Source organism: Lepidochelys kempii, chromosome 6 (assembly GCF_965140285.1).
Source record: "Lepidochelys kempii isolate rLepKem1 chromosome 6, rLepKem1.hap1, whole genome shotgun sequence".
Lineage (NCBI taxonomy): Eukaryota > Metazoa > Chordata > Testudines > Cheloniidae > Lepidochelys > Lepidochelys kempii.
In genome coordinates this window covers 69,339,468-69,354,551 of record NC_136385.1, presented here as the reverse complement: position 1 = coordinate 69,354,551, position 15,084 = coordinate 69,339,468, and the positions used below count along the sequence as shown (strand labels likewise).

General features: G+C 47.5%; 1 protein-coding gene across 1 annotated transcript in view; it reads left to right on the top strand.

The window, feature by feature from the left end:
* The window catches only part of HEATR4 (HEAT repeat containing 4), a 71,199-nt gene that overhangs the window by 23,984 nt on the left and 32,131 nt on the right, over positions 1–15,084 (top strand). The window contains exons 4-7 of the mRNA XM_073348541.2: positions 1,018–1,161; positions 8,048–8,248; positions 8,622–8,765; positions 9,512–9,694. Coding sequence (XP_073204642.2) covers positions 1,018–1,161; positions 8,048–8,248; positions 8,622–8,765; positions 9,512–9,694 — 672 coding nt within the window. The remainder of the gene's footprint in view (positions 1–1,017; positions 1,162–8,047; positions 8,249–8,621; positions 8,766–9,511; positions 9,695–15,084) is intronic.

Below are 15,084 nucleotides of genomic sequence, written 5' to 3'. Positions count from 1 at the left end.
CTATTTTCCTGGGCTTATGGGGATGGGAGAAGAAAGTATTAAGAATCTGGATAATCTTATATTCCTTGGTATTCTATCATTTGGCAATTGAGGCAGATTTGAATGGACAAGTTGTTTGTTTGGATGTTTATTTGTCCTTGTGTGAATTTTAAATAATTGAACAAGTGCCTAGAGCTTGAGGTAGGAAGTTATTAAAGGGGCACCATCAATTTAACCAGACTTCTGTCCAAAATCTCTCTATTATGGTCACAAGTAATACTGAAGACCACTATAACAAAAAGAGATTAAAGAAAATGTTTTCTCTCTTCAGTTTGTTCACTGTGTGTATTTGGCAGCATTTTGTGAATAGTCCGATCCACTGTTTCCTCAGGATGTTTAGTCAGTTTCCCCTGCAGCTTGTATGGGTCTTTCACACGGCTACAGAGGGGAGAAAAGCATTTTAAAGAAACAAGAAAAATGTGGTTGTAAAGCCAAAGAAATTGGCGAGGGCGGGGCACTGGGGCAGTCCCTGAAACTATTTTTGGTATTGCTAACATATGAGCCCTATGCTCTTATCTGTGTAGACCCTGCAAAGTTGTGATCTGCCCCATCATCCATGGGATAAAAGAATTCAGTGGGAAAAGACCTTCATCCATATTTAAAGGAGACAAAATAGTGGGTAGCTAGCCTACCGGTTGTGTGTTGCTGGAGAGAGATCTAGCTTCAGGAGTGACCCCTGGTCAACTGACCTCTGAACTGGCTTTGTTGCAAAGTTGATATGCTGGTCAAAGTTGTAAAATTCATTGCTGAAATGGACCCAACAGCTCCAAAGCCACAGCTACATTGTATTTGATTCCTACAACTCTTCCTAGGCTACATTGTGAGGGCCCTCTCAGCAGCAACAATAGCTGTTCCAGAGCATTCTCAGAAGTACTGGGAGAAATAATGGATTTATCCCTCTCTTGCTATATGTTTCTAATCTACAAAGCCTGACAGTGAAGCTCTCTGATGTAGTTATTTGTGCCTGTGTACATTTAGGGACAGTCAAGATTGTCCATCAGGTAGATGACAGGGGGAAGGATCACTTTATCCTGGAGAATCATGATGAGTACTACAAACACCTCCAGCAGCACTTCCCGAGACCTCCAGAGCATTGGAGTTTCAAGGCACAGAAAGGGGCAGGTAAGACACCTGTGCCAGTCTGGGGGACACTGAATAGAGAACTGCTTCTTAACAAATAGACCATGACTCTCAAAGGAGATTGTTTAGGGGCAATCACTCCCATTTCTTGTCTCTGGCTTTCTATTGAAGTAGACTTGCATGGTTACTTGTAACTGAGGGTATGTCTACACTACGGAATAAGGTCGAATTTATAGAAGTCGTTTTTTTAGAAATCGGTTTTATATATTGGAGTGTGTGTGTCCCCACAGAAAATGCTCTAAGTGCATTAAGTGCATTAACTCGGCGGAGTGCTTCCACAGTACCGAGGCTAGAGTCGACTTCTGGAGCATTGCACTGTGATAGCTATCCCACAGTTCCCGCAGTCTCCGCTGCCCATTGGAATTCTGGGTTGAGATCCCAATGCCTGATGGGGCTAAAACATTGTCGTGGGTGGTTCTGGGTACATATCGTCAGGCCCCCGTTCCCTCCCTCCCTCCGTGAAAGCAAGGGCAGACAATCGTTTCGCGCCTTTTTTTCTGAGTTACCTGTGCAGACACCATACCACGGCAAGCATGGATCCCGCTCAGGTAACCGTCACCGTATGTCTCCTGGGTGCTGGCAGACATGGTACGGCATTGCTACACAGTAGCAGCAACCCATTACCTTGTGGCAGCAGACGGTACAGTGCAACTGGTAGCCATCATCGTCATGTCCGAGGTGCTCCTGGCCACGTCGGCTGGGAGCGCCTGGGCAGACATGGGCGCTGGGACTAAATTTGGAGTGACTTGACCAGGTCATTCTCTTTAGTCCTGCAGTCAGTCCTATTGAACCGTCTTATGGTGAGCAGGCAGGCGATATGGATTGCTAGCAGTCTTACTGTACCATCTTCTGCCGGGCAGGCAAGAGATGAGGATGGCTAGCAGTCGTACTGTACCATCTTCTGCCGAGCAGCCATGAGATGTGGATGGCATGCAGTCCTTCTGCACCGTCTGCTGCCAGGCAAAGATGTAAAAGATAGATGGAGTGGATCAAAACAAGAAATAGACCAGATTTGTTCTGTATTCATTTGCTTCCCCTCCCTCCCCCGTCTAGGGGACTCATTCCTCTAGGTCACACTGCAATCACTCACAGAGAAGGTGCAGCGAGGTAAATCTAGCCATGTATCAATCAGAGGCCAGGCTAACCTCCTTGTTCCAATAAGAACAATAACTTAGGTGCACCATTTCTTATTGGAACCCTCCGTGAAGTCCTGCCTGAAATACTCCTTGATGTAAAGACACCCCCTTTGTTTATTTTAGCTCCCTGAAGCCAACCCTGTAAGCCGTGTCCTCAGTCGCCCCTCCCTCCGTCAGAGCAACGGCAGACAATCGTTCTGCGCCTTTTTTCTGTGCGGACGCCATACCAAGGCAAGCATGGAGGCCGCTCAGCTCACTTTGGCAATTAGGAGCACATTAAACACCACACGCATTATCCAGCAGTATATGCAGCACCAGAACCTGGCAAAGCGATACCGGGCGAGGAGGCGACGTCAGCGCGGTCACGTGAGTGATCAGGATATGGACACAGATTTTTCTGAAAGCATGGGCCCTGCCAATGCATGCATCATGGTGCTAATGGGGCAGGTTCATGCTGTGGAACGCCGATTCTGGGCTCGGGAAACAAGCACAGACTGGTGGGACCGCATAGTGTTGCAGGTCTGGGACGATTCCCAGTGGCTGCGAAACTTTCGCATGCGTAAGGGCACTTTCATGGAACTTTGTGACTTGCTTTCCCCTGCCCTGAGGCACATGAATACCAAGATGAGAGCAGCCCTCACAGTTGAGAAGCGAGTGGCGATAGCCCTGTGGAAGCTTGCAATGCCAGACAGCTACCGGTCAGTTGGGAATCAATTTGGAGTGGGCAAATCTACTGTGGGGGCTGCTGTGTTGCAAGTAGCCCACGCAATCAAAGATCTGCTGATATCAAGGGTAGTGACCCTGGGAAATGTGCAGGTCACAGTGGATGGCTTTGCTGCAATGGGACTCCCTAACTGTGGTGGGGCCATAGACGGAACCCATATCCCTATCTTGGCACCGGAGCACCAAGCCGCCGAGTACATAAACCGCAAGGGGTACTTTTCAATAGTGCTGCAAGCTCTGGTGGATCACAAGGGACGTTTCACCAACATCAACGTGGGATGGCCGGAAAGGTACATGACGCTCGCATCTTCAGGAACTCTGGTCTGTTTCAAAAGCTGCAGGAAGGGACTTTATTCCCAGACCAGAAAATAACTGTTGGGGATGTTGAAATGCCTATATGTATCCTTGGGGACCCAGCCTACCCCTTAATGCCATGGCTCATGAAGCCGTACACAGGCAGCCTGGACAGTAGTCAGGAGCTGTTCAACTACAGGCTGACCAAGTGCAGAATGTTGGTAGAATGTGCATTTGGACGTTTAAAGGCGCGCTGGTGCAGTTTACTGACTCACTTAGACCTCAGCGAAACCAATATTCCCATTGTTATTACTGCTTGCTGTGTGCTCCACAATATCTGTGAGAATAAGGGGGAAACGTTTATGGCGGGGTGGGAGGTTGAGGCAAATCGCCTGGCTGCTGGTTACGCGCAGCCAGACACCAGGGCGGTTAGAAGAGCACAGGAGGGCGCGGTACGCATCAGAGAAGCTTTGAAAACCAATTTCATGACTGGCCAGGCTACGGTGTGAAAGTTCTGTTTGTTTCTCCTTGATGAAACCCCCCGCCCCTTGGTTCACTCTGCTTCCCTGTAAGCTAACCACCCGCCCCTCCTCCCTTCAATCACTGCTTGCAGAGGCAATAAAGTCATTGTTGCTTCACATTCATGCATTCTTTATTCATTCATCACACAAATAGGGGGATGACTACCAAGGTAGCCCAGGAGGGGTGGTGGAGGAGGGAAGGAAAATGCCACACAGCACTTTAAAAGTTTACAACTTTAAAATTTATTGAATGACAGCCTTCTTTTTTTTGGGCAATCCTCTGTGGTGGAGTGGCTGGTTGGCCGGAGGCCCCCCACCGCGTTCTTGGGCGTCTGGGTGTGGAGGCTATGGAACTTGGGGAGGAGGGCGGTTGGTTACACAGGGGCTGTAGTGGCAGTCTGTGCTCCAGCTGCCTTTGCTGCAGTTCAACCATACACTGGAGCATACTGGTTTGGTCCTCCAGCTGCCTCAGCATTGAATCCTGCCTCCTCTCATCACGCTGCCGCCACATTTGAGCTTCAGCCCTGTCTTCAGCCCGCCACTTACTCTCTTCAGCCCACCACTTACTCTCTTCAGCCCGCCACCTCTCCTCCCGGTCATTTTGTGCTTTCCTGCACTCTGACATTATTTGCCTCCACGCATTCGTCTGTGCTCTGTCAGTGTGGGAGGACAGCATGAGCTCGGAGAACATTTCATCGCGAGTGCGTTTTTTTTTCTTTCTAAGCTTCACTAGCCTCTGGGAAGGAGAAGATCCTGTGATCATTGAAACACATGCAGCTGGTGGAGAAAAAAAAAGGGACAGCGGTATTTAAAAAGACACATTTTATAAAACAGTGGCTACACTCTTTCAGGGTAATCCTTGCTGTTAACATTACATACATAGCACATGTGCTTTCGTTACAAGGTTGCATTTTGCCTCCCCCCACCGCGTGGCTACCCCCTCAACCTTCCCCCCTCCCTGTGGCTAACAGCGGGGAACATTTCTGTTTAGCCACAGGCAAACAGCCCAGCAGGAACGGGCTCCTCTGAGTGTCCCCTGAAGAAAAGCAGTCTATTTCAACCAGGTGACCATGAATTATATCTCACTCTCCTGAGGATAACACAGAGAGATAAAGAACGGATGTTGTTTGAACACCAGCAAACATACACTGCAATGCTTTGTTGTACAATGATTCCTGAGTACGTGTTACTGGCCTGGAGTGGTAAAGTGTCCTACCATGAAGGACGCAGTAATGCTGCCCTCCCCAGAAACCTTTTGCAAAGGCTTTGGGAGTACATCCAGGAGAACCGCGAATGCCAGAGCAAAGTAATCCTTTCACATGCTTGCTTTTAAACCATGTATAGTATTTTAAAAGGTACACTCACCGGAGGTCCCTTCTCCGCCTGCTGGGTCCAGGAGGCAGCCTTGGGTGGGTTCGGGGGGTACTGGCTCCAGGTCCAGGGTGAGAAACAGTTCCTGGCTGTCGGGAAAACCAGTTTCTCTGCTTGCTTGCTGTGAGTTATCTACAACCTTCTCCTCCTCCTCCTCCTCCTCATCATCTTCTTCGTCCCCAAAACCTGCTTCCGTATTGCCTCCATCTCCATTGAAGGAGTCAAACAACACGGCTGGGGTAGTGGTGGCTGAACCCCCTAAAATGGCATGCAGCTCATCATAGAAGCAGCATGTTTGGGGCTCTGATCCGGAGCGGCCGTTCGCCTCTCTGGTTTTCTGGTAGGCTTGCCTCAGCTCCTTCAGTTTCACGCGGCACTGCTTCAGGTCCCTGTTATGGCCTCTGTCCTTCATGCCCTGGGAGATTTTGACAAAGGTTTTGGCATTTTGAAAACTGGAACGGAGTTCTGATAGCATGGATTCCTCTCCCCATACAGCGATCAGATCCCGTATCTCCCGTTCGGTCCATGCTGGAGCTCTTTTGCAATTCTGGGACTCCATCATGATCACCTCTGCTGATGAGCTCTGCATGGTCACCTGCAGCTTGCCACGCTGGCCAAACAGGAAATGAGATTCAAAAGTTTGCGGTTCTTTTCCTGTCTACCTGGCCAGTGCATCTGAGTTGAGAGTGCTGTCCAGAGCGGTCACAATGGAGCACTCTGGGATAGCTCCTGGAGGCCAATACCATCGAATTGTGTCCACAGTACCCCAAATTTGAACCGGCAAGGCCGATTTAAGCGCTAATCCACTTGTCAGGGGTGGAGTAAGGAAATCGATTTTAAGAGCCCTCTAAGTCGAAATAAAGGGCTTCATCGTGTGGACGGGTGCAGGTTTACATCAATTTAATGCTGCTAAATTCGACCTAAAGTCCTAGTGTAGACCAGGGCTGAGTCCTCCTAAGCAGTACCACAGAAAGCAATGTGGTGACTTTTGTGGTATAGCCTTTGAAGTGCCAGACGAGCTAGTGCCAAGGATTCTAGGGTACATTTGAGAAGTATTAGTTGAGAGGAGCTGAATGTGGGATCAAGGTATGAAAGAGGATGAGTACTCCTGCTGTAGGTTAGACTTCTCAACTCCATTTGATTTTTGAGGAACCTCCACAGGTCAAATATAGATTCCTGCCGTGACAGTCTTTTGAGCAGAGAATTTGGCTTTCTGTAGCCAGAGTCTGTTGAAGTGGAGGGTTCCTTTCAGCAAGAGTTTTTTACTCATCCACTGTTTTACAGCAAGACCCCCGTCCCTGTATCAAGTCCTGTAATCATATGTTATCGTGTAATTGAAAATTGTATGCACACCCACAAAGGGGCAGAATTAAGGTTACATAGACACTTCCTAACTTTTGAGTGCTTAAATTTGCAACCTTAATAATGTTCTTTTAATGTAATAATAAAAAGGATGGAGGAGGAACCCACAATAAATTATATTATGTGCAACTGTAATGATCCCCGCAAGAGTCATCAGCAGACTTTGGACCCTAGGAACTTTAGATCTCTACAATTGGAGCTAAAGGAATAACTCCTTAGCTGGAAACAGCAGTAGACTTTTATCCTCCATGAAATAGCCACTTGAGGAGGATATTTAAGCACACTGAAAGAATGGTTTATATATGCAGAAATAGCTCCCTGTTACAGCCAGCATACCCAAGTACGCAGATTTGGCAGATTCTTTCAGAGAGGCAGTGTGACTAAGTAGATGTGACTTGGATCTGCATATTAGAAACCTGGGTTCCATTCCTTCCCTGCTGTGTGACCTTTTGCAATTTTTTACATTCCCTCTGTAAAATGAAAAGGTACTGATACAGACTTCTCTCTTACAGTAGAGGTATGAGGCCATACTCAGTAAAAACTGAAGTTTGAAAAATTATTAACATCAGTCAGTAGAAGAGGTGGATCTAGAACTTATGGTGTTCTGGACAGTTCAGTGTATCCTCTCCTATGTCAAAGAATATTTCAAGGGGGACAAATAGTAAAAGGAGAAGGAGGAGGGTCCGTTTTTTTTTTTCTGTCGTATTTGGAGGGAGATAGTGTTTTGAGACCCCTCCAGAATGATGCATGAGGCTCATTGGAGCCTGGAAGCACAAGTAGTGCAATTGGAATGTTCATAAAATTAAGGACAAGTGTTGAACAAGGTCTACTAAACATATGCAACTGGCAATTTTCTGGGGCTTGAAACTTGGTCAAATATGGACAAGGTTTCATGGGGACAGAGGAAACATCTCTCTAATCACATGAGTATCCCTTGCACTGCTTCGACCTGTGCTGCACCTGTTCTATGAGTGTATGGAAGCTTCAGTCTTCCAAGTTATTGAACAAACCCTAAATTCATCTTTTTCTTTTCTTTGCTTAGAAAAATGCCTTATCTATGTTTTTGGAAAACACACTGTTTGAGATATAACTCTTAATTCTACTCAAAGGGGGCAACTTCCAAGTCTTCATCCACCCTTAAATTTCCTGTGTTAAAGTATCCCGTGTCCTGCCTTTATATCTCTCCATCCACTTAGATTTTTGTCTCATCACCCTACAGATTTACTGAAGTGAACACAAGATCTCTCTCTTTCTCCCCCTCCCCCCTATTCTGAAGGGGATTTTTTTGTTTTTAAAATATTTAATGTCAGTGAGGCTACTGAGAGAAGGCTAGGTACAAGAAGTGGATTGTACAACTTGTTTCAAAAGCACTGAGGTTTGTGGTCTTTCTTAGCTGATTGTTTTGGGCAAGGGATAAAGTGGGTTGGTGCTAATCTGTTTCTAATAATGTTGCCTGAGCAGCTCGGAGGCCTGTGAGGGGAGCCTTCCGTTGGATTGCTCTGCCTACCCTTGCTGATGACTTTGCACAAAGGGGCCAGGAGTCATCTCCTGCAAAGGCCAGGAGAGGGAGAAATGAGCACAAGGAACCTAAAGAAGTCCTGCCTCAGCATGTACATATCCTCAAAACTATGCTGGAGCAATGGAAGAACGCCTGGAAGCTGAGTGAGTAGATGTGTTTATTGAAATTCCAGTCTTTCTAGTCTATAGTGGTTGAAGGTAGCCATTAGTCTGCTTGGTGGGTCATGCAAGAAGAACTGGCAGTCTCTGATCACCTCTCTAAAACTCTTTCCTATTCATAGGTTAACAATAAATAATATCTTTGATTCCAAGAGGTCATGTAGTCCAGTCCCCTCAGTGTAGGATTGTTCTCTCCTGTGTATTCTCCAATGCTCTGTCCAGTTTAAAATGAATCCAGAGGTGAGGCTTCCACCAATTCCCCTGGGAGACTTTTTCACAGTTGATAGATCTGTTAAAGATTCCCGTTCTTTGTTATCAGAACACATTTTCTTCTGTCTCCTTCCTTTCTACTGCTCAGCTCCCCGGTGGCAGAATGCAACTATTGAAGGCTTAATGAGGGCCCTTACAGATATACATGATGTCATTCGGGTCACAGCTCTAATAACCTGTGCCACTGCAGTGTTGGAGCGACCCAGACTAGACAGTGACAGTAAGGAGTCAGGTGAGAGAAGCCTAATTTGACATTGTTGACTTACACTGTTAATGTGAGGAATCATATTGTTGTTATGAAATATAGTTTATGGATGAAAACAAGGGGACTGGCCTGACCTCTGAAGTTACTGAATATTATTGGAAGCAGTGTTATATGACATCACTGGCAGCCAATAAGAACGCTCCATTTGGGCCTAGTCTTTTTAAAGCCATTTCATAAATGCCATGTTTTAAGTACCCTAAATTCAAATGATTTGATTAATCTTATTTTCAAATATATGTGAATTCTGAACACATCCCCTCAGCTCCAGGTGTGATATCCTGCATATATTGAAATATGAGAGGCGCCATGGTCTCGTGGTTAATGCACATGGGTGGGAGTGAGGAGATGAGATTGCTTCCCCAGGTTTGCCACAGACTTCTTGATGTGTCTTTGGGCAAGTTACATGCCCTCTCTTTGCCAGTGTGTCTGTCTGTAAAATGGGGATGATCATGCTTTGCTACCGTTCCGTGGCTTGTGAAGCTTAATTCATTATTGGTGTGAAATGCTTTGAGATCCTCGGGGGGGGGGGGGGAGGGTGTGTGTATGAGAAGGGCAGAGTATTGTTGCTGCAGTATATTTGTAAATTGAACATTTAGTCAAACATTCCATATGGCAAATGCATAGAAAATATGTTGCTGTTTCTGTATGGGTAATAGAGGTAGAGAGAGAGAAGCTGCTGTCTTATTCAGAGCTCATTATTTCCTGAGTTGTAGGACTACATGGCATTGGAAAGGCCCCACTTATTCAGGATGTGCCTGTGGAACTACAGCCTTTGCTTAGAAAGACTCTGAGGGATGAGAATGCCCATGTGAGAATGGCGGCTGCCGTGTGCCACTACACCGTAGGGATGTGGAACGATGAGGCACAAATGATCATGAAGGAAGCTCTGGTACATGGTAAGGGCTTTACTGCTGCTTCCCTCTGTTGTTTACTTTTCTCCTACACCTTCATCAACTTCAAAATCCCTGCTTTGCAGCTACACACTTCAGCCTGAGACGGCTAGATGCAGCTCCCTCTAGAACCAGCCAGAGCCATTCAGTTTAGTAGCAGAGTGGGTCACTGGAAAGCGAGGGAAGGGGGCCTGTCCCAGTCTGGAGTGTGCTGCCTCTGAAAATTACATGCCCTGCCAGCCCCAAGGAGCCTGGTACTGGAGCTGATAACCTCTGTAAATAGTGTAATGTGCTAAACCACCAGTGCTTCCACGCACCCATTTCATATCATTCTGATTCAAGACCGAAGGGAGGTGATCTGGTTGATCCTTGAAAGACATTCAGTTCCTCCTGGGCTGGGGCTTCTCAGCTGTTCAGCTGTGCACAGCAATACTGCATTACATTTTAGGCAGGAAGTGAAGAATACTGTGTCCAGCTGACACCCTGCAGTGATACTTTGGAAAGAAGTTTGTGGCCCCAGCAACTAACTGCAGATATTTTCTGTGACTTTCCTATGAAGAGAAACAGGTGTCTGGTATTTATTAGTTTTGCTCTACGAAAAGAGGAACCTCCTTTTAAATTAGCTATCTCAGGAGCCTGGGTGCATCACACATGTCACATTTCAAAGGCAACATTGTGGTTAATGCTCTGTCATTTCTAAGAGGCTTAGTTGAAGCAGTGGCACTCGCTTGGTGCCATTTTCTGGACTGTTTTATTCATAATTCTGTTGACCCAAGCATGAGTCACAGTTTGGAGCCTTGAGGATGTTCCACTTGGGAGTAGAAATTGCTTCTCCAAACAGACGAGGAACCACAGGCGCTGGCTTCCTCCAGGCCCCAAGGGTGCACACAGGCAAAGAGAGGGCAGGTAACTTGCCCGCTCTGCCTCAGGCCCTGCCCCCACCCCTATGCCACCTCTTCCTGGCCCCACCTTTTCCCACCCAGTTCTGCCCCCTCCCCCAAAGGTGCCCCCCCGAGGAACAGCTGATCGTGGCGAGCAGGAGGTGTTTGGAGGGAGGGGAAGGAGTTGATCGGTGGGGACTGGCGGACAGTAGGTGCTAGGGCGGGGGGAGCTGGTTGCCGGTGGGTGCTAAGCACCCACTAATTTTTTTCCATGGGTGCTCCAATCCTGGAGCACCCATGGAGTTGGTGACTATGCGAAGAACCAAAAACTAAAGGAGATGGTTTCTTTGCTCAGACTCAGGAGCCCCCTCTCTGGCTTCTTCCAGGGTCATACATTGTGCTTGTCCATGCAGTCTCTGTCTCTCCCAGTCTGTCTTGCTTCAGTTCATCTTGAGTCTCGCTCTGGTGTGCATGTGCGCACGCACACATACGATTTCACCAATCAAAGCCTAATCCTGGCATTTTAAGATCCTTAGGTTACATGATTCAGCTTCTCCTTAGTGTTTCCGTGTGCCTGTGTTTTGGATGCTACTGCTGTTGTTTCAGTTACCAGGTTACAATGGCTTCTGTACATTTATTCTGAATGGAAGGCAGCAGCAGTGCCTGACCCATAAGAAGATTTAGCCCAATCCATAGCAACTCTTTGCATTTACCTAGTATCTTTAATCATAAGATCTCCCAGTGCTTTACAAACATTAATGAACTACGGTTTACAATACCCTCTGAGGTTGGTAAGTATCAGTCCCATTTTATTTAAGAGTAAACAGAGGCACATAACTTAATCATCGAGTACAAGGGCCCAGACCAAGTTACTGGCAGAGTCAGCAATACAAATGGGAAATCCTGGCTACCAGTTCCCTAGTGCAGTCATTAAACACTCCTTCCTGGTGCTGAGCAGAGGAATTAGGCATCTCCCCCACTAAACATTAATGCTGCTTACCACCTGACATTGATGGGAGACTTAGTGTATGGGCCTAACATGTAGACCTACTACTGGACTGATCATTTGCAACAGAATTTAGCAACAAGGATTCATTCAAAGTTTGTCCTGATTAACCTTGGGAATCATGACATCACTGCTAGAAGGCTAGACTTAGGCTATGTCTTCACTACAAAATTAGGTCAAATTTATAGAAGTCAGTTTTGTAGAAAGCGTTTTTATATAGTCGATTGTGTGTGTTCCCACACAAATGTTGTAAGTGCATTTAGTCGGCGAAGTGCGTCCACAGTACCGAGGCAACTGTCGATTTCCGGAGCATTGTAGCTATCCCACAGTTCCCACAGTCTCTGCCGCCCATTTGAATTCGGGGTAGAAATCCCAATGCCTGATGGGGCAAAAACATTGTTGCGCGTCAGGCCCCCCCCTTCCCTGCCTCCCTCCCTCCGTGAAAGCAACAGCAAACAATCGTTTCGCTCCTTTTTTCCTGGGTTACCAGTGCAGATGCCATACCATGGCAAGCATGGAGCCTGCTCTGCTCATCATCACCGTATGTCTCCTGGGTGCTGGCAGACGCGGTGCTGCATTGCTACACAGCAGCAGCTCATTGCCTTTTGGCAGCAGACAGTGCAGTATGACTGGTAGCCATCATTGCCATACTCCAGGGTGCTCTTTTAGCCAACCTCAGTGAGGCCGGTCGGGGTGCCTGGGCAAACATGGGAGTGACTCAACCAGGTCATTTCCCTTTTAAGTTTCGTCTCATGGTGATTCAGTCCTGCTGGCAGTCGTACTGCACTGTCTTCTAATGAGCAGCCAGGAGACGACGATGGCTAGCAGTCGTACTGCACCATCTGCTGCCAGCAAGATGTATAAAGATAGATGAAGTGGATCAAAACAAGAAATAGAACAGATTTGTTTTGTATTCATTTTCTCCCCCCTTCCTCCCTCCCTCCGTGAAATCAATGGCCTGCTAAACCCAGAGTTTTGAGTTCTATCCTTGAGGGAGCCATTCTGTTTCTCCTTGATGCAAAGCCACCCCCTTTGTTGATTTTAATTCCCTGTTAGTCAACCCTGTAAGCCATGTTGTCAGTTGCCCCTCCCTCTATCAGAGCAATGGCAGACAATTGTTTCACGCCTTTTTTCAGTGCAGACGCCATAGCACTGGGAACATGGAGCCCGCTCAGATCACCGTGGCAATTATGAGCACTATAAATACCGCGCGCATTATCCAGCAGGATATGCAGAACCATAACCTGCAAGAAAAGTGAAACCAGGCGAGGAGGAGGCGACTGCAGCACGGTGACGAGAGTGATGAGGACATGGACACAGACTTCTCACAAAGAACGGGCCCCTGCAGTGTGCACATCATGGTGTCAATTGGGCAGGTTCATGGTGTAGAACGATGATTCTGGGCCTGGGAAACAAGCACAGAGTGGTGGGACCGCAAAGTGTTGCAGGTCTGGGACGATTCCCAGTGGCTGCGAAACTTTTGCGTGCGTAAGGGCACTTTCATGGAACTTTTTGACTTGCTTTCCCCTGCCCTGAAGCACAAGAATACCAAGACAAGAGCAGCCCTCACAGTTGAGAAGTGAGTGGCGATAGCCCTGTGGAAGCTTGCAACGCCAGACAGCTACCAGTCAGTTGGGAATCAGTTTGGAGTGGGCAAATCTACTCTGGGGGCTGCTGTGATGCAAGTAGCCAACATTACCACTGAGCTGCTGATATCAAGGGTAGTGACTCTGGGAAATGTGCAGGTCACAGTGGATGGCTTTGCTGCAATGGGACTCCCTAACTGTGGTGGGGCCATAGACGGAACCCATATCCCTATCTTGGCACCGGAGCACCAAGGCAGCGAGTACATAAACCGAAAGGGGTACTTTTCAATGGTGCTGCAAGCACTGGTGGATCACAAGGGACATTTCACCAACATCAACGTGGGATGGCCGGGAAAGGTACATGACGCTCGCATCTTCAGGAACTCTGGTCTGTTTCAAAAGCTGCAGGAAGGGACTTACTTTCCAGACCAGAAAATAACCATTGGGGATGTTGAAATGCCTATAATTATCCTTGGGGACCCAGCCTACCCCTTAATGCCATGGCTCATGAACCCTTCACAGCCAACCTGGACAGTAGTCAGAAGCTGTTCAACTATAGGCTGAGCAAGTGCAGAATTGTGGTAGAATGTGCATTTGGGCATTTAAAAGTGCGCTGGCGCAGTTTACTGACTCAGTTAGACCTCAGCGAAACCAATATTCCCATTGTTATTACTGCTTGCTGTGTGCTCCACAATATCTTTGAGAGTAAGGGGGAGACATTTATGATGGGGTGGGAGGTTGAGGCAAATCGCCTGGCCGCTGATTACACGCAGCCAGACACCAAGGCAGTTAGAAGAGTACAGGAGGGCATGGTGCGCATCAGCGAAGCTTTGAAAACCAGTTTCAGGAATGGCCAGGCTACGGTGTGAAAGTTCTGTTTGTTTCTCCTTGATGGAAATTCCCCCCCCCCACCTGGGTTCACTCTACTTTCCTGTAAGCTAAGCACCCTCCTCTCCTCTCTTCCATCACCGCTTGCAGAGGCAATAAAGTCATTGTTGCTTCACATTCATGCATTCTTTATTTATTCATCACACAAATAGGGGGATAACTGCCAAGGTAGCCCAGGAGGGGTGGTGGAGGAGGGAAGGACAAGGCCACACAGCACTTTAAAACTTATTGAATGCCAGCCTTCTGTTGCTTGGGCAATCCTCTGGGGTGGAGTGGCTGGGTGGCCGGAGGCCCCTCCACCGCGTTCCTGGGCGTCTGGGTGAGGAGGCTATGGAACTTGGGGAGGAGGGCGGTTGGTTACACAGGGGTGGTAGCAGTGGTCTGTGCTCCTGTTGCCTTTTCTGCAGCTCAACCATACGCTGGAGCATATGAGTTTAATCTTCCAGCAGCCTGAGCATTGACTCCTGCCTTCTTTCAGCAAGCTGACGCCGCCTACCATCTTCAGCCCGCTACCTCTCCTCGCGGTCATATTGTGTTTTCCTGCACTCTGAGATTGTCTGCCTCCATGTATTTTGCTGTGCTCTGTCAGTGTGGGAGGACAGCATGAGGTCAGAGAACATTTCATCACGACTGCTGTTTTTTTCACCTTCTAATCTTCACTAGCCTCTGGGAAGGAGAAACATATGCAGCTGGTGGAGGGGGGAAAAAAGGGAGAGTGGTAGTTAAAAAGACACATTTTATAGAACAATGGGTACACTCTTTTACGGTAAACCTTGCTGTTAACATTACATAGCACATGTGCTTTCATTACAAGGTTGCATTTTGCCTCTTATTGAGGATATGCCAGTTTGGTGTGAGAGATCACTCACGCAGGGCCAGGCAACAGAATTCGGTTTGCAGGCAGCCATAGTAAGCCACAGTCTTTTGGCTTTTTTAACCTTCATAACATGTGGGAATGGCATCAAACAGCAGCGCCCTCATTTCCCATACGAAATAGCCGTTGGGTTGGCCATTTAAAAATAGTTTGGCAATTTA